The sequence below is a fragment of the Salvelinus fontinalis genome, chromosome 4 (assembly GCF_029448725.1).
Source record: "Salvelinus fontinalis isolate EN_2023a chromosome 4, ASM2944872v1, whole genome shotgun sequence".
In the NCBI taxonomy this organism is placed as follows: domain Eukaryota; kingdom Metazoa; phylum Chordata; class Actinopteri; order Salmoniformes; family Salmonidae; genus Salvelinus; species Salvelinus fontinalis.
Window position 1 is genome coordinate 76,079,654 of NC_074668.1, and position 25,145 is coordinate 76,104,798.

Below are 25,145 nucleotides of genomic sequence, written 5' to 3' on the forward strand. Positions count from 1 at the left end.
GTGGTGGAGACCGTTTCAGACTGGAGCAGCCAGGATTACTAGGGAGGGACAGCTCACAGAGGCAATGTATTTCTCTGTAACTAATCATCATTCAGCCAAAATGCCTTCGACCGCATCGCCGATCCCATACTCGAGGTGTTCGACCGGCAAACAATGGACTCTTTTTTGGGGTACGCATGAAGGTCCCCAGGGTCCTCTCGCGGCCACCGATTCATGCTCTGCCTGGAACCATTGGTCATCTTCAGAGACTGAATAAAACGCCATAGAAGACGAATAGAGGAAGAGAGTCAACCATGTATGAGGGAGAAATGTGGCCATCACAGTCTTAATTTGACCCATGTGCTTGCAAAATAAAATGCTCAAAGGCTACAAACATATATCAACCAACACTCAATCTCTAATTTCCAACTAAAAACATGTCAGCCCCCATTCTTTTACTGGGTCTCACATTCAAGCCTGATGAGCAGGAAGGAAATTTATAGTGGAGGGGCAGAGAAGGGCCGGGTGAGACGTGACAGACATCGCTGCCACATGAAGCACCTCAGGAGAACCAGCCTTTTCACTGTCCACAGTCCTCAGGACGTTTACTACTGGAAAGGAATTTGGCATACATTTGTACTTTGTCACCCTCAATACAGAGAAATTAGAGTTGGTCTTGCTTATACCGTGATATTGTAGTTTTCCATGTTACTAAACCTATCAGCAGGTCAAAAGTCCTTGTTAGAGGATAGATATTCCCCAAATTTTGTGAAAACAACTTTTTGTGAAACTGTCGAACACTTGATTTATGTGAAATTAGCTTTAGTGCTAGGTCTGGGCTTTAGCTGAGGCATATCAAGTTGACATTTTCCCAAGCCACAGAGTTATCTTACAATTTAATCCAGTAAACGGAGGAGTGCCATTCTTTGTCTCAAGGAATGGCCTGATAATGAAGAGTGAGTGATGATCATATTTTCTTTACATAACCATACAGTGCTGAATAAACATAAAGCAGGAATATTAAGTGTAAATCTAGCATTGATTTTTGAAAATCCCTGAGAGTTTTTCAGTCAACTATTTGGGATTGTCCAATAGAAAGCAGATGGGGTATAAATGTACACCATGACTGTCAAATTCCTTTTAACCAGGGGAAGGCCAGCTAGCATTATATAACCCATCTGTTGTTGCTGGCTCCCACATAACCATTGTCTGGAGACAGACACACAGAGTTTATAGCATATAAAGAAATACTTGTTATCAGTCCATAACAATTAGGAGTTGATGGTGAAACCAGAAAGTAGCACATCTTCAGGCCATCCTTCAGAATAAAGACAATCCAGTCTACTTGGCAGCTGAGAGTGTGAGGATATGAGAGAGTGGCCAACAATCAGACCTCCTTAGAAATCTACCAAGTGTGTGAAAGGCTTTTGGAATTACTGCTTGCATCAGCAGTTACTAACAGAGTTTGGCTTTCAACAATCCTGGTTATTCACTGAATTACAATGCATCCGTAAGTGTTGCAGGTCAGGCTGAGTTATCCTCAGGTATCCAGACACAGCACCATGCTTACCCACTATGTCCTCATAGGCGTTCTCCTCTAAAGTGTTTTTGGAGCTGGGCCGGCTGCTGCTGCGAGTCTCTGTGGAAACAGTGCCATTCTCTGTGTGAGAGGACGGGTACGAGGAGGCCAGGCTGGCAGCATCCTCCAACTCACATGACTCCCTGGAGAGAGAGAGAGAGAGAGAGAGAGAGAGAGAGAGAGAGAGAGAGAGAGAGAGAGAGAGAGAGAGAGAGAGAGAGAGAGAGAGAGTCAGAGAGGGAGAGAGAGAGAGAGTCAGAGAGAGAGGGAGAGAGAGAGTCAGAGAGAGAGGGAGAGAGAGAGTCAGAGAGAGAGCGAGAGAGAGAGTCAGAGAGAGAGCGAGAGAGAGTCAGAGAGAGAGAGAGAGAGAGAGAGAGAGAGAGAGAGAGAGAGAGAGAGAGAGAGAGAGAGAGAGAGAGAGAGAGGGAGAGAGGGAGAGAGAGGGAGAGAGTCAGAGAGAGGGGGAGAGAGAGAGTCAGAGAGAGAGCGAGTCAGAGAGAGAGCGAGTCAGAGAGAGAGCGAGTCAGAGAGAGCGAGTCAGAGAGAGAGCGAGTCAGAGAGAGAGCGAGTCAGAGAGAGAGAATCAGAGAGAGCGAGTCAGAGAGAGCGAAAGAGAGAGAGAAAGAGAGAGAAAGTGAGAGTCAGAAAGAGAGAGAGGAAGAGGAAGAGAGAGGGGAAAAGAGGGTGGACAGCGGACGGGAGGGAGGGAAAGATGGAAAGAAACAAGAAACAGGGAGGGAGGATGAAAAAAGCAGAAAAGAATGTTGCATTTAATCATGCATGGCTGTGTGCTGAGACAGTGGAGAGGAGAGCTGCAGTCCAGAGGGTTCATTCCATCCTGACATCCTCTACTGGCCGATTACAATCAACGAGGACCACCTGAGAGGATGAAAGCCACTGTTCCAATGAGACCCAAATATGCCTCATCCCTCTATGAAGCTGCCAATTAAACAGACAGAGAGAGAGAGAGACATAGAGAGAGACAGAGAGACAGAGACCTGGAACACTGGTTCAGAGCACCTCTAATCTAATTATAGTGACAGCAACATGTGCTCCAATCACAAAGTAAATTCCTGTTTATTTACCACCGACCCAAACATTTTCTGGAGTTCTGTGTACTGTACGTATGTACACAGCATGACAGCTTGTGTGTGTCTGGACTCTGAATGCTCAGGACAGGGGGAGAGTCCCTCCATTAGATCAGTGAGATCACGCCTGCTATCCTGCTGTCCTGCTCCATTGACGGCTCATGGCTTTTAAACATGCTCTGAAATTGCCTCTGCCGCAGGAATGTTAAACACTGACTACAAGTCAGGGACATTAAAGGATCTCTTCCTCCCCGCTCATCAAGCGGATCTGGCAAGGCCCTGCCCTCAGTCATTGGCCTAAACAAGTTGTGCTCTGAAGGCAATTTTAAGGGGAATAAAGAACAAGGGTAATAAACAATATCAAGTGTTCCAGAAAGACATAACAGGCTAATAGCTGCCTGTACTGCACAGCTCTATAGCAACATAATGAAGAAGGATGAGGAGGCACACTGGGAACCTTGGGGTGTCCACTGGCAAGACAATACACTGTAGGCCTTTGCTAAATAACAGGCATGATAGAAGAAGAACACAGTCCTATTTTGATGTAAGAGTGACTTGGAACGTTGTTGAAAAGCTGTTGGATTTCAAGGATAGAACAATTGATGGTCTTGGACGTGAACAGTTTGGCTGGAGCTGAGCAGTGATATTTAAGGATGTTCTATATCAACCATTATTACAGTGCATTGTGTTATAGACCTATTTACAATAATACTTTGTTTCTCACAGACAGCAGACTTTTGTTACCTGGCCTTATACTAAGATACACAATGCCCTGTCTAATGTAGTTGACATTTGCAATAAGTTTGTATTGCAATTAGGCTACTTGATGTTTGTTCAATGAAAGCCTGTCATTCTTACAAAATAACACTGTAAAAACAGCAGAAACTGAATTTAACATATTCCTTTTCAATGGCAACATTCTAGACAAATCAAATTAGAAAAAACAAAAGCCATGAACAATATCAATAGAACAATGCGATCCTCTTCATATGAAGCCAAAAATACTGTCTTTCTAATGCAGGAAAACATTGAGGCCTTAAGAAAATTAACAGCAGATTCAATGTTTATCTGCTTATTATCAAACGCTGAACAGAGGCAGACTTGGTGGAACCAATTCAGTTAGCAGCATCACTACGAAGTGAGCGAGGCCGCTCTACTGTCTATCTGACTACAGCCAGAGCCAGACAAAAGGCCAATCATTTAATACACTTGAACACCAACAAAGTAAACGCTTGGTCTATGATCCTTACCTCCCTAAAAACATTCTCAGGACATGCTAGAGACATTTACAAATCCAAGACAAATAAATGTTCTAGCCGTCCAAGTGCAACTCTCAGAAAGGAACTAAACAAATTGACTGCCTCTCTGTTTTTACTGCAGCCTGCAGGACCCATGTTTTGTTTTGCAGCTACATAAATCAGCATCTCCTGTTCGCCATGTTGTTTGATCAGCAGGGCTGATTCTGAGGGGGAGGAAGGGCCCGGGGGATAAGATACACATGTTTTTACTGTCTGAGAATGCACTAAGCACAACACAAAACATCAGTTCACTGAACCGTGGACTTACTGACACATGCCATAACAATAAAAGACTACACTTAGAACAGAGTGTGCTATTTAGAACCTTAAAGAGTTTTTCGGCTGTCCTCATAGGAGAACACTTTGAATAACCCTTTTTGGTTGCAGGTAGAACACTTTTGGTTCCAGGTAGAAAGAACCCTTTCTACAGAGGGTTCTAGACGGAACTTAAAAGGGCTCTAACTGGAACTAAACAGGGTTCTAACTGGAACCAAAACGGGTTCCCCTATGGGGACAGCTGGATAACCTATTACAAACCCCTTTATCTAAGAGCGTACACGTCTAGAGGTGACGTGACTATTCTCACCTGTCCTGGAGTCTCTTGGGGGAGCTCCCGTCCTTTGTCAGATTTCGCGTCATGTTGGGTGCTGAAGTGGTGGGCAGCAGGGGTGGTGACTCCTCAGAAGCACTGCCAGGAGGTAGTCCGTTGATTGGCGACATTCCCTTGTGGTTGCGGTTGGCGTCGTACTCAAAGGTGCGTTTAGGTTTGGGCAGGGGGTTGACTGGCATGCCCTCCGGGGTCTGTTGACAGGGGGACTCTGGGCTCTCGGTCTCTGACCGGGTTGAGCTCACACTGAACCTCTGTCTGGAGAGTTTATCAGAGGCTGGCAGGGCGTCTGGTTCTGTGGCCACGGAACATATACTGCTGCGTTTACTGGTGCCCCTACTGTCCAAGTCCTCGACCCCACCTATCATAAAACACTTCTGTCTCATTTTGTCTGGTGCATAGCAGTTACTAAGATACCGCGGTGGCTGGCTGGGGCTCTCCTTCAGCACCTTCTCAATCTTTTGTATCCGATTGAGTACAGCAGACGTTTCCTTCCGAGCAGACAGGGAGCTCAGGAATAACGCAGAGGAGTCTGTCTTTCCTGGCCTCTTCTGGAAGCGGCCCAGGCACTCCCTGTCTGAGGCTGCCTCCTCTTCCTCCGTCTCTGGGTAGGAGCACTCTGAGAAAGCCGTACTCATCCTCCGGATGCTCTTGAAGTCAAAGGTCTTCTCACTGCAAGGTGAGGGAAGGAGGCTGGGGCAGCCCTCGCTGCCGCCCACACGCTCACCTACAGGCCTCTTCTCCAGACACAGGCTCATCCTAGGCAGAGCCACCCTCCTGCACTCCCATTCTGAGATCTTCTTACGGATGGCCACAGAGGATGTCCCTGACACGGGGCGGCTGAGAGAGAGGGTGCGCTTGTGGCTGTGGTTGGATGAAGGTCCCAGGGAGAGGGTGCTCCAGCTCAGGGGACCACCACTCAGTCCACCCCCCCCAGGAAGGTCCTCCTGTTTCTGGTTCTCTTTCTGCTCCTCCTGGCCCCCCTGGGCCTCCTGGCCCACCGGAGCCCCACCAGAGGGCTTGTAGATGGAGAGCTTGTTGTCCAGGCAGCTAATACTCTTGGACTTGGTAAGTCGGCTCTGGGACAGTAAGTCACAGGAGAGGGAGGCTCCACTGCAGAGGCTAGCGGTCTTGCTGCTCCAGCCGGCCCGGCCCAAGAGTCTGCCGTCTGTTTTGACGTATCTGACGTGCTGCCTGTTGTCCTCGCTGTCGCTGAGCGGGGCGTGGCACCGCCCCTGTGTGGCAGAGAGAATGGGGGGTGGGGACGCAGACTGGCACCTGGAACGAGAGTAAGGGCAGGGATCAGAAACATCATGATACCATTCCTTATAACGTTACTTTATTTGCTCCCAAATACCAAAATAATAATTTAGCTCACTAAACAGCTCGGAAGAGTCTGGCGCTGAGAGCTGCTGTGAATTTCTCTCAACACTGCTGACTGCACATTGAGAGAAACTAGGCGTGGAATACCAGTGGTTACCTCAGGTGTGTTCAGCTTACCAGTGGAAGATTAATCATAGCAGCTAAAGTTTACAGGGCAACAGAGGGGGAAAAAACTCTCTCTTTAGAGAAGAAAGAAAAGAAAGGAAAACCCTTCAACGCCAGAATGTATTTCTAAGATAATAGGCAACATGAAAACTTTGACCACTCATGTAAAATAACCAATGGAAAATGTGATATAACCTTGGCAGTATGGGATCCCTGTTCGACGCCAAAGCAAATACATATCAACAGTAAAAATGCATGCGTGGACTTTTCCACATAATTAAAATGATTTGAGTAGAATGTATGTCGACGCCACACACAAAGCCATGGGAATACAGCACGCTGAGAGACAGATGAGATGCTCTTAGGTCTTACCTTCATCAGCAGCTTACCACACTAGTCCTGGGAGAGTTGTCTGTGTTTCCTGATGCTAACAGCTAACAGCCTCACAGAGTGGACAACGGCCCGGCCCCTGGCTCATTACAGACTGGTCCATTGTTCACCTCACACCGCCGCTAACGCAACGCTGCTGCTGCTCAATGCTGAGCAATGTGGATTAAACACCCTGCTGCTGACCTCATTTGGGCTTTTCACAGAGAGAAACACACTCTTTCGCACCCATCTCTGACTCTTCCGTTTCTACCCCACTCAGAAGACTTTGGGAACTTTCTGAACTTGGCTCCTGACTGAGGCTTGCGAAACCCAAGGCGGTGGTGGGGATCTGATGTCACAGCTAGCAACGGCTAGAATAACAAGTGTGAGCTGAGCTGGGCTGGGAGGAAGTGATGGCTGTGATCCAAGGTGCAGGTTGGGACAGATCTCTTCACACCTCTGGGCTCTGTCTTTCACACGAGGGTGGGGACTACTGGGGAGAGAGCTGTACAGCACCTGATCACCTGATCACCGACTGTCTGACTCTGACTCACTGTGTCAGTGACCTAACTCCTCCTGACAAACTGCTTTGTCCAAGTTGCCTGCCTCCTACTCAAACAATTCAAATTGTACATTCTAAACAAGCATTACGGGTTCAAATCCAGTAGAGTTGACAGAACACACCTATACTTAGGCCCCTACAGTCTGTTTGGAAAGCAGGAAGGGTTTTGTCATTATAGTAACAGCCCAAAGAAGTGAAGAAAGCAGCAAGATAGGAAAAGTTAAGTATTAACTAAAGAATGCCCTTTAAAGCTTGATTAAGCCATAACGTAAATATAATAAATTAAATGGAGCCAGTTCAATAGCATTACTGAACTATACACATATGAAGGTAAATGGAGCCAGTTCAATAGCATTACTGAACTGTACACATATGAAGGTAAATGGAGCCAGTTCAATAGCATTACTGAACTGTACACATATGAAGGTAAATGGAGCCAGTTCAATACCATTACTGAACTGTACACATATGAAGATAAATGGAGCCAGTTCAATACCATTACTGAACTGTACACATATGAAGATAAATGGAGCCAGTTCAATAGCATTACTGAACTGTACACATATGAAGATAAATGGAGCCAGTTCAATAGCATTACTGAACTGTACACATATGAAGGTCAAAAGATTTCAATTTCCCATACTAAACATACACTCTTAGAAAACGGGGTTCTTCAGCTGTCCCATAGGAGAACCCTTTTCGGTGCCAGGTAGAACCTTTTTGGTTCCAGGTAAAACCTTTTTGGGTTCCATGTAGTACTCTCTGTGGAAAGGGTTCTAAGAGTGTAGGGTAGGCCTATTATAGAACAAATAACAATATGAGGGAGAATAAGTCTTTCAACTACAGTGCCTTCAGAAAGTATTCATACTCCTTGACTTATTCCACATTTTGCTGTGTTACAGCCTGAATTCCAAATGGATTACATAGATGTTTTTTCTCACCCATAATGACAAAGTGAAAACATACTTTTAGACATTTATGCGAATGTATGAAAATGAAATGCTGAAATATCTAATTTACATAAGTATTCACAACCCTGAGTCAATACTTTTACGATTACAAGCATACCCATAACATGATGCAGCCACCACTATGCTTGAAAATATGGAGAGTGGTACTCAGCAATGTGTTGTGTTGGATTTGACCGAAACATAATACGTATTCAGGGCAAAAAGGTAATTGCTTTGCCACATTTTTTGCAGTATTATTTTAGTGCCTTGTTGCAAACAGGATGCATGTTTTGGAATATTTTCTGGAATATTTAATTCACTCTGTAAATTAGGTTTGTTTTGTGGAGTAACCATCCTCAGTTTTCTCCTATCACAGCCATTAAAACTCTGTAACTGTTTTAAAGTTGGTGAAATCCCTGAGCGGTTTCCTTCCTCTCCGGTAATAGAGTTTAGGAAGGACGCCTGTATCTTTGTAGTGACTGGGTGTATTGATACACCATCCAAGGTCTAATTAATAACTTTACCATGTGCAAAAGGATATTCAATGTCTGCTTTTTTTTATTTGTCCCAAGTACCAATAGGTGCCCTTATTTTGCGAAGCATTGGAAAACCTCCCTGGTCTTTGTGGTTGAATCTGTTTGAAATTCACTGCTTGACTGAGGGACCTTACAAATAATTGTATGTGTGGGGTACAGAGATGAGGTAGTCATTAAAAATGCAACTTATTAAGTGCAGTTTTACTCCTGAACTTATTACTGTAAGCTAGCGATAACAAAGGGGTTGAATACTTATTGACTCAAGACATTTCAGATTTTCATTATTAATTAATTTGTAAACATTTCTGAAAAGATCAATCCACTTTGACATTATGGGGTATTGTGTGTAGGCCAGTGACAAAAACAAATCTAAATGTAATACATTTTAAATTCAGGCTGTAACACACCAAAATTTGGAAAAAGTCAAGGGGTGTGAATACTTTCTGAAGGCAGTGTATGATACTCCACTAAAATGGCTCCTGGTAAGTGAGTTAACCCGTGGAACTTGACAGATTAACCCATACCATCAATCAGCATGTAGGAACAATGCCATAGACAATACAGTATGTATGAGAACCAGATCACTATAGATTATCTCTAAGGGACTACGGTATCTAACTTCTCCAGTTGAAACTGCTTGGTTTCTCATAATGAGGTAGAGGGGAATGAAACTGGCCCCACGTGCCTGGTTTGGACTCAGGATTCTCTCATTAAACCCAGTCCAGAGGCTGGACTCATAGGTTAAGTTTCCTGGACACGGTTTAAGTCTAGTCCAGGACCATAATGAGCAGTGTCCTGGATGAAGCTATTCATGCATCATCGTTTTACAGAATAGTGCTAGCTAGATCACGTTCCAGTTGACTGTGGTAAAAGTCCAAAGTTACATCCAATTATCCAGTGTGTCTAAAATGAAAACATATGCGATATGGTTTCAAGGGAAAGCAAATTGATAAAGACCAAACAAGGGTGAAAATAGCAAGAGGACGGTTGAGTTTTAGTAACCAACATTCTCAAGGTTGAACCCCATTGATCAGTTCCGTAATTAATTTACATGTAGTTTTGATTTGCCACATTAATTTATAAGAATATATCTAGAAAGCATTTTGATGGATCAATGTTCAACAATAAGCTTCTGCTGGGGAAACATTATTGCTAATGGCCTTTAAATCAAACTGTATGGTATGTATCCACAGTATTGCGCCAAATGCACATTATATACTGAACAAAAAATATAAACGCAACATGTAAAGTGTTGGTCCCATGTTTCATGAGCAGAAATAAAAGATCCCAGAAATGTTCCATATGCACAAAAAGCTTATTTCTCTCACATTTGTGTACAAAGTAGAAGTGCTCACAGTGAGCACTTCTACTTTGCCAATTTAATCCATCCACCTGACAGGTGTAGCATATCAAGAAGCTGATTAAACGGCATGATCATTACACAGGTGCACCTTGTGCTGGGGGAAATAAAAGGCCACTCTAAAATGTGTAGTTTTGTCACACAACACAATGCCACAGATGTTTTGAGGGAGTGTGCATTTGGCATGCTGACTGTAGGAATGTCCACAAGAGCTGTTGCCAGATACTGTAATGTTAATTTCTCTGCCATAAGCCACCTCCAACATCATTTTAGAGAATTTGGTAGTAAGTCCAACCAACCTCACACCTGCAGACCACGTGCAACCATGCCAGCCCAAGACCTCCACATCCGAATCCACAGAAAAACACAACCCAGTTCACAAATACTGACTTATAAACCACTATGAGATGGAATCAGATGTGAGTGACTGCATATCAAAAAACACAGTAAGGTGTTTAAATGTGGCATATGCTTATGACAGTCCCACTGTAGTGTATGGTGCAATGCTGTCTTGCAACAAAGAGTCCTACCAGACCGTTGTATTGCAGTGCAAATTCCGTGTCCTACGAAGGAAAAATACCTCTGCATGCAAATTTTCTCATGGATGTCCTGGATTCGGGCGGCTGTTTTACAAACAGGATCACACAATATATATAACATGAGTACCTTTCATATAAACATTAATATAGCTCTTAGCTTTAATCTCTTAGAGGAATAATAAAATAAAACGTAGTCAAAATACTTTACACTTTAACTACAGCACCAGGCTCAAGTGAACTAAACAATAATCTAGCCTGAGCAATGCAAAGAACTTTACACAACTACAGCACCAGGCTCACGTGGACTGAACAATAAACTAGTCTGGGCAATGCAAAGGACTTTACACAACTACAGCACCAGGCTCACGTGGACTAAACAATAGACTAGTCTGGGCAATGCAAAGGACTTTACACAACTACAGCACCAGGCTCACGTGGACTGAACAATAGACTAGCCTGGGCAAATGGAAAGTACTAGTGCTTACACCTATACACCATTTCTTATAAAGTCATCTAAAACATAACTGTGTACCAACATGGATTATGATAATAGCTAATCACATTTTATAAAAGTATGACAACTAAAATAGTTCGCCATGCAGGATTAGCATGATCACTAATGTTTGCTATTTCAATTGATCGATAGCTGAGCTAGCCTAAATGTTAACGGCTAGTGCATATGCTAGGTTCAGTGTGAACACGCACAAAACGCTAGCAATAGCTTAGCTAGTCTAATCGCTAGCGGCTCGTTCTCCTTATTAAACCTAACCAAATCCCGGGGTCAATCTTTCCCTCAACCCCTTCACAGTACGTTTGGATAGATAAGTAAGTGTTAATATCTGGTTCTGTCTTTTTAGTTCAGTTTTGTACAACTTCTCACTTCGATTTGAAACATAGTTTTTCTTCCATAGAATGGTGGTAGCTCTTCATGTTCCATTCTAGCTCCTTTTCAACATGTTGGAGCCAACTGGTATAGAGCGTGAGGTTAGGAGAGGGACTAAGAGAGAATATTGAGTTTTGATTGGCTCAAAATAAACTGCTTGTCATGCAGCTTCTGACAAATGATTTGTAATAGCTGTAAGCTTTTAAACATATCACAATATAATATAATATGATTGGTTGCTGGAATCTCACTAGTAACAATTGTCACGCCCTGATCTGTTTCACCTGTCATTGTGATTGTCTCCACCCCCCTCCAGGTGTCGCCCATCTTCCCCATTATCCCCTGTGTATATATACCTGTGTTCTCTGTTTGTCTGTTGTCAGTTCATCTTGTTTGTCAAGTCAACCAGCGGTTTTCTCAGCTCCTGCTTTTCCCCAGTCTTGCTTTTTCTCGCCCCCCTGGTTTTGACCCTTGCTTGTCCTGTCTCTGAGCCCGCTTGCCCGACTACGCAGTCTGCCCTTGACCCTGAGCTTGCCTTCCGTCCTGGGTCTTTGCCACTACTCTGGATTATCGACCCCTGCCTGACCTGACCCTGAGCCTGCCTACAGTCCTGTGCCTTTGCCACTATTCTGGATTATCGATCCCTGCCTGCCTTGACCTGTAATTTGCAATAAACATTGTTACTTCAACACAGTCTGCATTTGGGTCTTACCTGAAACGTGATAACAAGTATTCAACATTAGTTGACCTGCGTTACACCTGGCTCCCAAGTGGGCAGGCCTATGCCCTCCCAGGCCCAACCATGGCTGCGCCCCTGCCCATAGATGAAATCCATAGATTAGGACCAAAATAAATAATTTCAATTGACTGATTTCCTTATATGAACTGTAACTCAGTAAAATCGTTGAAATTGTTGCATTTATATTTTAGTTTAGTCTAAATTCAGTCTGGTTCTTGTTTGACCTAGCAGCAGCCATTACATTGTGATAGTCAAAACTGCCCCAGTGTAAAATCACTGTAGAAGTATTTCAAATAGCAACAGACCCTGTGTAATATATCGATTCAAACACCCCATATCCAGCCATCAGACCATTATACCCAAATGTAAGTGCAATCAGCCGGTAGAATAACAGCGCACATTCAAAAATACCCCCTTAGGCACGCCTTGGCCAAGATTACTCCAGGAGTCATAAAAAGCTGGTTTGACTGCAGTATTAAGCCCCTGTAAGTTCCTTTTCACACAAAAGGAAAACATCAAGTGCAGAATTCTCCAGTACAGATAGTTGCGTTGTGGTTGGGGTCTGTGGGGGTGTTCTGGTGGTCAGGACTGGGCCTGTTAAAACAAGCCTGGCTCTGGCGCTGGGCAGCTTCAACTGTGGCGGCCACACATGTACTGAGCTGGGTGCCAATTACGGCCTGGCTTCTGGGTCCTGGACCTACTGTCCTCCAGCCAGGGCACATCATATCAACCACAGGTCACTTCCTGTTCTGTTGATAGACCGGGCCACAACAGGAGGGCTTCCAGTAACCCAGATAAACAGACTGATTTTCAAAAAGAAAAAAAAGAAGCCATTAACATCCGCTCCATTTCACTTTCAGCTTCACCCTCAAGACACACTCCCTCTTCCTTTCATAAATGTGTTTTATTTCATTTCCTTTTACCTTTTTATAGATTTATATCCAGCTTTCCAGTGACTTAATTTATTTTCTCAGCAATAATCTTTTCTATTAAAAGAAGTGCCCATCAAAGCCCTGCTGCACCCCTCCCAGATCTTATGAGAAGTTGTCTTCTCAGAATTCTTTCCTGCCAAGTGATTTACCGACAGAATCATTCTTTTTGGGGGGGGGGGGGGGGGGGTAGAGACTTGTGGGAAGTTGGGGGCAAGTATATAACTGTGCTCTCTCTGTGTATAAATTACAGTTTCTTCTCTTAAATCATCTTAACTTTGTGCAATTTTTATTAAGTCAAAACGCTACAAACATAATGTGTGAGTGTTGATGGTAACAGAGATAGGGACTGTTATTGTTTCTAGAGAACTGTCTTTATCTCGAATGGGGTTGTTAGATGAGCGATGGGGTACAGTTATTAGATTCAAACACTTGATGTAACCGGAGTAGATTATCATAAAGAGACCAGGGCTAACTACACTCTTAAAATAAAAGGTTCCAAAAGGGTTCTTTGGGTGTCCCCATAGGAGAACCCTTTCCTGGTTCCAGGGAGAACACTTTTTGGTTCCAAGTAGAACCCTTTTGGGTTTCATGTAGAACACTCTGTGGAAAGGGTCCTACATGGAACCAAAAAGGGTTCTTCAAAGGGTTCTTCTATAGCGACAGCAGAATAACCTTTTTAGGTTCTAGATAGATACACTCTTAGAAAAAAAGGTGCTAACTCAGGAGACATGGTGAGGTAACAGAAAAACAACTACTCAGCACAAAATCTATTTATCTTAAAAAATATATCTGTCAGTGGTAGTCATGTTTAAACTCCTCACAGGCTATGGTGTTTTCACACTGGGTGAATGTACCAGCCAGGGCTGTAGCTAGCTTCCAACTGGCAGCCTTTCTCAAGGTTATTCACATAAGAGATCCAACTAAAACATGTCAGAGCCATAGCCACTGACTGCTGTGTTATACAAGGACATGTAGCACTTGGTAAACTAACATTCTGACAGACTACACACCAAGTAGCAGATGGTGAAGGCTTGCAGTTGCACCCCTGTGAGTCCGATGTAAGCATTCCATGCCAGTTGATGCCAGTTCCCGTAGATCTTAAATCTTCACTCTAAGCCTAGTTTCAGTGGACACAGTGTGTGTATATATAGTGTTGAAGGGAAAGACTGATCACAAAACAGAACAGTCTATCGCCAGCACTTTCATTACGAGCCCTGTTTGTTTCTCTGTTCCAGGAGGAAGATGTCATCTCTCAACATGGTAACTCAAACAAGCCTCTGCTCAGACCACAAAGAGTTTATTGTTGAATGGGGCCCTATTCCAGAATGTAGAGGATGGCTTACAAAAGCAGATACTACTAGTCCTATCCCTGTTGCTCTAGAGAAAAGGCAGACAGAATACTGCAGAATACAATCAGTACTTCCTTATTAATAATTGCGTAATGCTAACAGCTGTGGGTTGATGAGCCATGTCACCTACTGCATGCAGTGTATCACTCAACACAGACACATAGTGGGATCCCACGGTACAGATTTACAAAAATAGCTTTACTACCTGAAGAAAATGTCCTGACTGAGGAAATAAAGGATATGAGCACCTGCACTGGTTATTACTGACATCATAGTGCATGTTGAGAGCCATCTCCTTTCCCTCCACCCTGTCCCTCCCCCTCCCCTAGAGGCTGGTGGTGATATCACTGACCTGTCGGGGATGTCCCGGGGCACATTAGCCCCTCTTGCTCGGGGTGCAGCCTTGGAACTTTTGTTGGCAGTCATCGTCACCCTCGGACCGCCCACTCGCCTGATAGACAGACAGGATACAACACATGAAACTCCCCAGCCGTAACATGGACAATACATCAGCATCCAACAGATTGAAGTCTTTGTGATTGTTTAGGTGAGGGTATACTTGTAGCAGTGTACATGTTGTTTATAAATCACAACAATTCATTACTTACTGTTAATATATTGCAGTAATAAGAAAATTAGTTATGTGAAATAAAGCGTTACCCAAAACACTCACACTTGAATTTGAGACCTTGAGAGTGTAAGTGGGTCAATGTGCTCTGTGCATATTTGGCCAAAACCATGACAAATATGGAGCTTAATCTTAGCCATGGGAGTGCCATATCAGATATCAGATGGATGACTTCACTGGATTCCTAACAGTGTGAGTAAACACCAGAGCATAAAGTACAACAACCAAGGAGAGAAAGGGCTGTGCTGTGTGAGGGACTCATCTGTGCTCTAGGCTCTGCTCTGTTAATCCAGCACCTCTTTCTCTCTCTTCTCATACAAATGAATGGAAATACAGTAATCATGAGGTCACCGCTCCAAATGAGAATGGTCCCTGAAGTCTTACAACAGAAGACAAATGTCTTTGGTTGTCACAGAAACGGCAGAAATATTTCTGAATCATTCAGGCCAGTTGGACAGAAGATCTGGGCTTGTTTAAAAGAAACCTTCAATCTCACTCCATTGTTTTCCCATCAATTTAGAGAGCACAAAACTTTAAAAAGGTAGAATTAAAGAAATTACAGAGCACGATCTCTAAATTGTAATTACGGTGCACCCTTAAAATCGCTGTTTGAGATTGAAGTGGGCAAGAATAGCCAGTAATTGCAAACAAAGCAGAGCCAACTAAAGAGAGGAGACACTCCATCCCCTTCCTGCTTGACTAGAGCAGCCAAGATTAACAGACTTGCTCTCTTCCCATGAACGTGTTCACCAAGAGGGCTAGGAAAAAAAAGCCTTGCTGTGTTTTACTGCAGATTTTACTTTTAGGGGCTTGTAGTTTGTGTGCTGCTGAAGGCTCTGAGGACTCAGGCTAAACAGAGAGAGACATGTTTCTTTGATCTGACTGACATGATGACCACATCGCCAGCGTTACGTGTGCAAGCGTTGCAAGATACATTTACACATACATGTTATTCAATCATTTCATTCTAACTGCTCGCGTGCGTCAACAAGCGTCCTGCGTAGCCAGGCGCTAAAATAAAACTCCCATCTCCTCATTGGTTTTTAGGAGCATATACCCGCGTGGGTGATTGAAAGATGAACTGAGGTCCACACTCCATTCCAGTTGGTGGTGTTAATGCACCTTAAAGTTGGTTGCCAACCGCCATATAAAGTCCACAGAAAAAGAAGAAGAGAGAAGAGATTACTATAAACTAACCATGTTTCCCCTTTCCCCTCTGTGGATTAACTGTCGTAGTAGAGACTCAAAATGGGTCAAAATTCTACAAAGATAAGGAAAAAAGTACCTTGTGCATTTCAGGTAAAATAAAACCCAATGTTTGTATCCGAGGACAAATTAGCTAGCAACATCAAGCTAGCAACATCAAGCTAGCAACATCAAGCTAGTGAGCTAAATGTCCATGAATGTTTCTTGTGTTTCGACCTGTCCCCAAATGAATATAGCTGGTTCAGAGTTCATGTTGATATTTCAACCTGATATTTCGATGGCGGACGCACGCGCATGCTTGGTCTAGACGGCATGTGAGCCAAACGGGCCATCACATTTACACTACTCTGATCAGCATTATATTCAATCAAAGGGTAATGACTTCTAGTCTTGCATATTTCTCTGCCTGATAATATAGTTCATATCATTGCCATTATCATCATTTCACCAAAACATCTTTATTATATATTCATGTATTTTTGTGTTGAAATGGATGTTCAGATCAAATGTGTTGTTTCTTCAACGCTTCTCTATAACGCCACACATTCTGTGGTGTCCATGACATGGCAGACATCAGCACCCAGAGGAACCCGTGTTAGTAACCCGTGATCACGTGTGGCTCAGTTAGTAGAGCATGGTGCTTATAACGCCGGGGTTGGGAGTTTGATTCCTACAGGGAACCAGTACCAAAAAAGTATGAAAATGTGTGCACTCCCTACTGTAAGTCTCTCTGGATAAGAGCGTCTGCTAAATGACGTAAATATAAATGACCACGCCGTCATTTCACCATAAACAGTCCCTGGATGCCCACATGTCCCTGCACAATTTCCCCCCTTCAAATGCCACTCTCATCTAAAATACAGTCTCAGCACTGACACAACCCCTCTTCCAAAGTGTTTTGGTTTCTATGGAGGTCAATACAAAATCCAGAGAGATCAGAGGTGTATAGGAGGGAGGGTGCTGGGCTCTGGTCAGAAGCTGTTTGTTTAAAGGAAGTAGTTATATGAAGCAGCAGTAGCCCTAATGGAGCTGAGTCCTATAGAGACAGATGAGGAGAGACGGCACTGAGCCCTATAGAGACAGATGAGGAGAGAGACGGCACTGAGCCCTATAGAGACGGATGAGGAGAGAGACGGCACTGAGCCCTATAGAGACAGATGAGGAGAGAGACGGCACTGAGCCCTATAGAGACAGATGAGGAGAGAGACGGCACTGAGCCCTATAGAGACAGATGAGGAGAGAGACGGCACTGAGCCCTATAGAGACAGATGAGGAGAGAGACGGCACTGAGCCCTATAGAGACAGATGAGGAGAGAGACGGCACTGAGCCCTATAGAGACAGATGAGGAGAGAGACGGCACTGAGCCCTATAGAGACAGATGAGGGGGCGGAGCTAGCATGTTGGAGTGAACGGCTGCGTGTGAGAGGCTCCTGCAACTTTTTTGCGAAATAATCTAACTTAACCTACTTTATGATACTTTTTACAACAAACGTTTCTTTCTAATACAACATCGTAACTTTCTGTGTAAAAATGCTGAGTAATAAGCGACCAAAGGACAATAAATCCACATCGGGGGCCTACTCCACACCAAACAACGAGACAGACATGGCGGAAGGCACAGGCAACAACGTGACACTTAAAGAACTTACCCAGGCTTTGGGAGAACTACGTGTTGCTTTAGCTGAGGATCTTAAGGCTACTATTGCTGAACTGGACACCAAAATCGAGGGCACCATTCGAGCGGTCGCTTCGCAGGGCCAGAGTATTGTGGACCTTGAGAGGGCTTCTGAATTCAGCGCTGGTAGGATCGACGAGTTAGAGAAGCTGTGCTCGTCACTACAGGGCACTGTGCAGAGGCTTTCTGTGAAAGTGGTCGACCTGGAGGGCCGTTCCAGACGTAATAACCTTCGCGTTGTTGGTCTGGCAGAGGGGGTAGAGGCGGGCTCTCGCCCCACCGACTTCTTCGCCAAGCTATTGAAGGATGCAATGGGATCGGACGTTTTGGCTTCGGACCCCCAGCTGGACCGTGCACATCGCGCCCCTGTCCCAGTGCCTGGACCGGGTCAACGCCCTCGCCCAGTAATCATCTGTTGTCACAGTTTCAAGACCAAGGATCTTATCCTGCGCGAGGCCCGAATGAGGGGCAACCTGTTACATAAAGGGCACCCCTTCCGTGTCTATGATGATTATGCGCCCGATGTGGCAAAGGACCGTGGCGGCTACAGAGATGTCATGGCCAAACTCTACAAACTCCATCTTCGCCCAGCCTTGCTCTTCCCTGCAAGACTAAGAATTACCCCGCCCTCCGGTGAGAAGATGTGGCTCTCCTCGGTTTTGGACGCAGAGAAGTTTATCCGGGAACATACGCCAATCCCCCGTACAGGTTAGAGTGCCTTGTCATTGTGTGTTAGGGTCTGCTCATGGAATCGAATCCATACTAAACCATAACGGGTGAAACCGTATTGAACGGTCTCAACAAGGGCTACCAAACATGTAAGATGCTGTGGAGGGCGGTCTTGGCTCTCAATTAAAGTCACTTTCATTCTGGCTGTGTTCAGAGCGATGCCTATTTAGGATGCCTTCCAGGTTTGATCATTGACACTTTCGGATGAATATACTTATATTCCCCCCATTTTTTTTTTTGTTTCGTTATTTATTTTTTAATTCTTACATTTATTGTTATTACAATACCATTTATTTAAAGCTTGCAGGGGACTGGGGGTGATGGTGGGGAAGGGGCAGACACAGACACCTGGATAGCAAGTGGATGTTTTGTGCCGTTCTGCCTTTGATATAGCCGAGGGCCGCTCTCCCGATTAGATCCCTACCAGCCCTCTGTAGTGTCTAGGTAGGTGTGCGTACATATAATTATTATTTGTACTTTATAATTATTTTCTCTTAGCATGTTACTATTATGTATGTGTATATTTTAAATTAGTGTAGATTATTACTCTGGGGCATGAATGTTTCTGTATGTATGGGTATGTATGTGTATATGCGCATATGTAGATATGTATGGGTGTGTGTGTGTGTATATGTATATATATATATTTTTAAATATATACCTTTATATGTATTTTTTGGGGATGTGTGTGTGTGTGTATGTGTTTGTATGTATGTGTGTGTGTGTGTGTGTGTGTGTATGTATGTATGTATGTATGTATGTATGTATGTATGTATGTATGTATGTATGTATATATATATATATATATATATATATATATATGTATATGTATGTATGTATATGTATATATGTATATATATATATATATATATATATATGTATATGGGTAAGTATGTGTATGTGTGTGTATGTATACATGTATATAACCTTTTTATTTATTTATTTTCTGACTGGGGGATACGTTTAATTTAGAAAAATTCTTGTTTCCGATCTAACCCACAATATGTAAATGTACGGCTGTCTAAGTTGGTTGCTGATGGTTCATGTTTAGACCGGCAGTGCTTAGCAAAATAATCTTGTGATGCTATATCTTGCTTATCTCAGGGATAGATAGACCCAAGATGACGCTTAAGTGCGCAATATGTTTAGGTTGCAACTTATTCTCTTTAGGTTTATTAGATGCTAATTGGACACTTTATTCGCGGGAGCCTCCTCAGTTCATATGTTAGTAGAAGTTCTAGGATAGTGAGAGGTGAACGTACAGTTGGGATTTTATTTTTGTTTCACCTCTTGTTCGAGGTCGCGCCGTGCTTTTTTGGCATCGGCCAGACAATGTGTTTATTATTTTTATTTTTATTTTATTTTCTCTCCTATTTGTGTATGCCTGTTAAAGGTGGGTTGAGCGGGGGGGTAAATAGTGGGGAAAGTAGGGGAACAGGGTGGGAAGTAAAGGGGCTTGCAGGGGGGGAGGGGCTGGTTGGATACTGCTCGGGTGTAGCTGCTACATATGCTGATCGTGATGGTTTGGTGCGCTTTCTTATCTTTTTATTGAGTTACAAGTTATGCAGGCCACCATAGGAACTACAAATGAGAGGGGGGCGGGGCTCACATTCACTTCCTGGAATGTCAAGGGCTTAAACGAACCAATTAAGAGAGGCAAGGTCCTAGCCCACTTGAAAGCACTCTCGTCTGATATCATATTTTTGCAAGAAACCCATCTGAAAAATAATTCTCACAGCAGACTTAAATGTAGGTGGGTGGGGCAAGTGTATCACTCTAACTTCTCTGCCAAAACGAGAGGCACAGCAATTCTGGTACGGAAAGGAATTCCCTTTCTACATAAAACCACTATTGTGGATAAAGAGGGTCGTTATGTGATCGTAATAGGAGAGATCCACTCTACTTCTGTAACTCTACTAAATATCTATGGGCCAAACATTGATAACCCCTCTTTTTTCAAAAGAGTCCTTGCCCTGATTCCAGATATCTCCCATACTAACCTGATCATTGGAGGGGACCTTAACTGCGTGCTAGACCAATATTTGGACAGATCCTCTACCCGGCGAACCCCCACCTCCTATTCAAGTGAATTCTTGAATACCTACATAAAGAATTCTAACTTATTTGATATATGGAGGATCACTAACCCTACGGGCAGGGAATACTCCTTTCACTCTCATGTTCACAATGTTTATACTCGAATTGACTACTTTTTGGTTGATGCTAAACTACTCCCCTATACCTGTAATGTGAAGTATCATGATATTATAATCTCGGACCACAGTCCACTCACCTTCTCCCTGAGATTGGGTGACATGGTACCAAACGAGAGGGTCTGGAGGTTAAATCCTCAGCTCCTCACAGAACCAACATTCTGTGAACATCTTAAAGACCAAATAACATTTTTCTTTGATACCAACGACAACACAGAGACTTCCCCAGCATTACTGTGGGAAACACTTAAGGCTTATTTGAGAGGCTCATCTCCTATCAGACTGCCAGGAGTAGGCAAAACAAGGGAAAATTGGTAGAACTGGAGGGACAAATTCACTTACTGGATAGGGAGAATGCTAGACATCCATCTATGGAGAAACATAAAAAAATTACCTCTTTAAAATTTGAATATAATCAGACTCTCTCAGCTAAAATTGCTAAATCTTTTCTCTACGCCAAGCAAAAATATTTTGAGTTTGGTGACAAACCACACAAATTACTCGCCAGACAACTTCGAAAAATTGTGAGTGACCGAATGATTCACAAAGTTAAGTCTGCATCTGGGGAATTACTCTCTTCCCCCAAAGACATCAATGACAGATTCCGTCAGTTTTATGAGACTCTATATACATCTAAAGCCGATTCTAACCCCTTAATTATGCAAAACTTTTTGGATGACTGTAATCTTCCTGCCCTGAACCAGGAAGATTCTAACTTCCTGAATAAGGAAATATCTCTTGAAGAAATTCGAGAAACAATCAAAACTCTAAAGAGTGGCAAGACCCCGGGCCCAGATGGATACCCGGGTGAATTCTATAAAACATTCAGCAACATGCTCTCTCCCTACCTGCACAAAATGTTGGTTCAGTCCAGAGAGGATGGAGCTCTCCCATCTACTTTGGATGAAGCATTCATTACAGTTATACATAAGAAGGGTAAAGATCCGGAAGAGGTAGGGTCGTACAGACCAATATCCCTCCTCAATACAGACCAGAAGATTTTAGCAAAAACCCTGGCTAACAGGCTTAGCACTTTAATTGGCAAACTGGTCCATTCGGACCAGACCGGCTTTATTCCGAACAGAAACTCATTCTTCAATCTCAGGCGCCTCTTCAACATTATGTATTCTCAGAGGTTACCAAACATGGACCTTGCCGTTATATCTCTTGACGCCGAGAAGGCTTTTGACCAAGTTGAGTGGTCCTATCTATTCAAAGTCCTACAGAAATTTAATATTGGAGATGGGTTCATAAATTGGATCCAGCTTTTATATAGGAACCCCTGTGCGAGAATACTCACTAACCAATCATTGTCGCCCCGATTTAACCTCTACAGAGGGACAAGGCAGGGTTGTGCGCTGTCGCCTATGCTCTTCGCCCTAATCATTGAACCTCTCGCTCAGACGATTAGATCTGATGCAGCAATACACGGCTATAATACTAAAGATACTCTAAATAAGATTTCCCTATACGCAGATGACATTCTCCTCTATGTAACAGAACCCCAAGCTAGTATTCCAGCTATTCTTGATGTGATTAATTTGTTTGGTACCTTCTCGGGATACAGAATAAATTGGAACAAGAGTGAATTAATGCCCATACGGTTACAAAACACCTCCTGGCTAGAACATCTTCCACTTAAGTTATCTTCAGAAAAATTTACCTATCTAGGAATTGTAGTTACCAAACAATATTCCTTACTATTTAAAGAGAATTTCCCCTCGCTGATGCAAAAACTAAAAACAAACATACAATTTTGGAGAACTCTCCCAATTTCTCTGCTCGGAAGAATTAATGCCATTAAAATGGTCTTCCTCCCACAACTGCTCTACCTATACCAGAACATGATTAGCGTAGTGTTAGCTAGTTGTCTTTGCTGTCCTTGTATCCATGATAATTGTGTAGTTTAGAGAAACTTAGAGAAACTGTCGAGGTCACCTAGCCAGCTTCACTTTCAACAACGCAGCTACTGCTAGCCAGGCTACTTCACCAGCCAGCAGTACTATATCATTTTAGTCAATAAGATTTTTAATTTTATAGATTTTTTGCTACGTAAGCTTAACTTTCTGAACATTCGAGACGTGTAGCCCACTTGTCATTCTAATCCCCTTTGCTTTAGCGTAGCCTCTTCTGTAGCCTGTCAAATATGTGTCTGTCTATCCCTGTTCTCTCCTCTCTGCACAGACCATACAAACGCCTCACACCGCGTGGCCGCGCCCACCCTAACCTGGTGGTCCCAGCCCGCACGACCCACGTGGAGTTCCAGGTCTCCGGTAGCCTCTGGAACTGCCGATCCGCGGCCAACAAGGCAGAGCTCATCTCAGCCTATGCGTCCCTCCAGTCCCTCGACTTCTTGGCACTGACGGAAACATGGCTCACCACAGATAACACTGCTACTCCTACTGCTCTCTCTTCGTCTGCCCACGTGTTCTCGCACACCCCGAGAGCTTCTGGTCAGCGGGGTGGTGGCACCGGGATCCTCATCTCTCCCAAGTGGTCATTCTCTCTTTCTCCCCTTACCCATCTGTCTATCGCCTCCTTTGAATTCCATGCTGTCACAGTTACCAGCCCTTTCAAGCTTAACATCCTTATCATTTATCGCCCTCCAGGTTCCCTTGGAGAGTTCATCAATGAGCTTGATGCCTTGATAAGCTCCTTTCCTGAGGACGGCTCACCTCTCACAGTTCTGGGTGACTTTAACCTCCCCATGTCTACCTTTGACTCATTCCTCTCCGCCTCCTTCTTTCCACTCCTCTCCTCTTTTGACCTCACCCTCTCACCTTCCCCCCCTACTCACAAGGCAGGCAATACGCTTGACCTCATCTTTACTAGATGCTGTTCTTCCACTAACCTCATTGCAACTCCCCTCCAAGTCTCCGACCACTACCTTGTATCCTTTTCCCTCTCGCTCTCATCCAACACTTCCCACACTGCCCCTACTCGGATGGTATCGCGCCGTCCCAACCTTCGCTCTCTCTCCCCCGCTACTCTCTCCTCTTCCATCCTATCATCTCTTCCCTCTGCCCAAACCTTCTCCAACCTATCTCCTGATTCTGCCTCCTCAACCCTCCTCTCCTCCCTTTCTGCATCCTTTGACTCTCTATGTCCCCTATCCTCCAGGCCGGCTCGGTCCTCCCCTCCCGCTCCGTGGCTCGACGACTCATTGCGAGCTCACAGAACAGGGCTCCGGGCAGCCGAGCGGAAATGGAGGAAAACTCGCCTCCCTGCGGACCTGGCATCCTTTCACTCCCTCCTCTCTACATTTTCCTCTTCTGTCTCTGCTGCTAAAGCCACTTTCTACCACTCTAAATTCCAAGCATCTGCCTCTAACCCTAGGAAGCTCTTTGCCACCTTCTCCTCCCTCCTGAATCCTCCTCCCCCTCCCCCCCCCCTCCTCCCTCTCTGCAGACGACTTCGTCAACCATTTTGAAAAGAAGGTCGACGACATCCGATCCTCGTTTGCTAAGTCAAACGACACCGCTGGTTCTGCTCACACTGCCCTACCCTGTGCTTTGACCTCTTTCTCTCCTCTCTCTCCAGATGAAATCTCGCGTCTTGTGACGGCCGGCCGCCCAACAACCTGCCCGCTTGACCCTATCCCCTCCTCTCTTCTCCAGACCATTTCCGGAGACCTTCTCCCTTACCTCACCTCGCTCATCAACTCATCCCTGACCGCTGGCTACGTCCCTTCCGTCTTCAAGAGAGCGAGAGTTGCACCCCTTCTGAAAAAACCTACACTCGATCCCTCCGATGTCAACAACTACAGACCAGTATCCCTTCTTTCTTTTCTCTCCAAAACTCTTGAACGTGCCGTCCTTGGCCAGCTCTCCTGCTATCTCTCTCAGAATGACCTTCTTGATCCAAATCAGTCAGGTTTCAAGACTAGTCACTCAACTGAGACTGCTCTTCTCTGTATCACGGAGGCGCTCCGCACTGCTAAAGCTAACTCTCTTTCCTCTGCTCTCATCCTTCTAGACCTATCGGCTGCCTTCGATACTGTGAACCATCAGATCCTCCTCTCCACCCTCTCCGAGTTGGGCATCTCCGGCGCGGCCCACGCTTGGATTGCGTCCTACCTGACAGGTCGCTCCTACCAGGTGGCGTGGCGAGAATCTGTCTCCTCACCACGCGCTCTCACCACTGGTGTCCCCCAGGGCTCTGTTCTAGGCCCTCTCCTATTCTCGCTATACACCAAGTCACTTGGCTCTGTCATAACCTCACATGGTCTCTCCTATCATTGCTATGCAGACGACACACAACTAATCTTCTCCTTTCCCCCTTCTGATGACCAGGTGGCGAATCGCATCTCTGCATGTCTGGCAGACATATCAGTGTGGATGACGGATCACCACCTCAAGCTGAACCTCGGCAAGACGGAGCTGCTCTTCCTCCCGGGGAAGGACTGCCCGTTCCATGATCTCGCCATCACGGTTGA

General features: G+C 44.5%; 1 protein-coding gene across 5 annotated transcripts in view; it reads right to left on the minus strand.

Moving 5' to 3' along the window:
- LOC129854416 (DENN domain-containing protein 2B-like) overlaps positions 1–25,145 on the minus strand; it is an 88,422-nt gene that overhangs the window by 42,256 nt on the left and 21,021 nt on the right. For all 5 annotated transcript variants that reach the window (XM_055921451.1, XM_055921450.1, XM_055921448.1 and 2 more), the window contains exons 2-4: positions 14,611–14,709; positions 4,531–5,829; positions 1,550–1,701 (exon numbers count right to left, since the gene is read on the minus strand). In XM_055921451.1, the coding sequence (XP_055777426.1) occupies positions 1,550–1,701; positions 4,531–5,829; positions 14,611–14,684 (1,525 nt within the window). In that variant the 5' untranslated portion in view covers positions 14,685–14,709. The remainder of the gene's footprint in view (positions 1–1,549; positions 1,702–4,530; positions 5,830–14,610; positions 14,710–25,145) is intronic.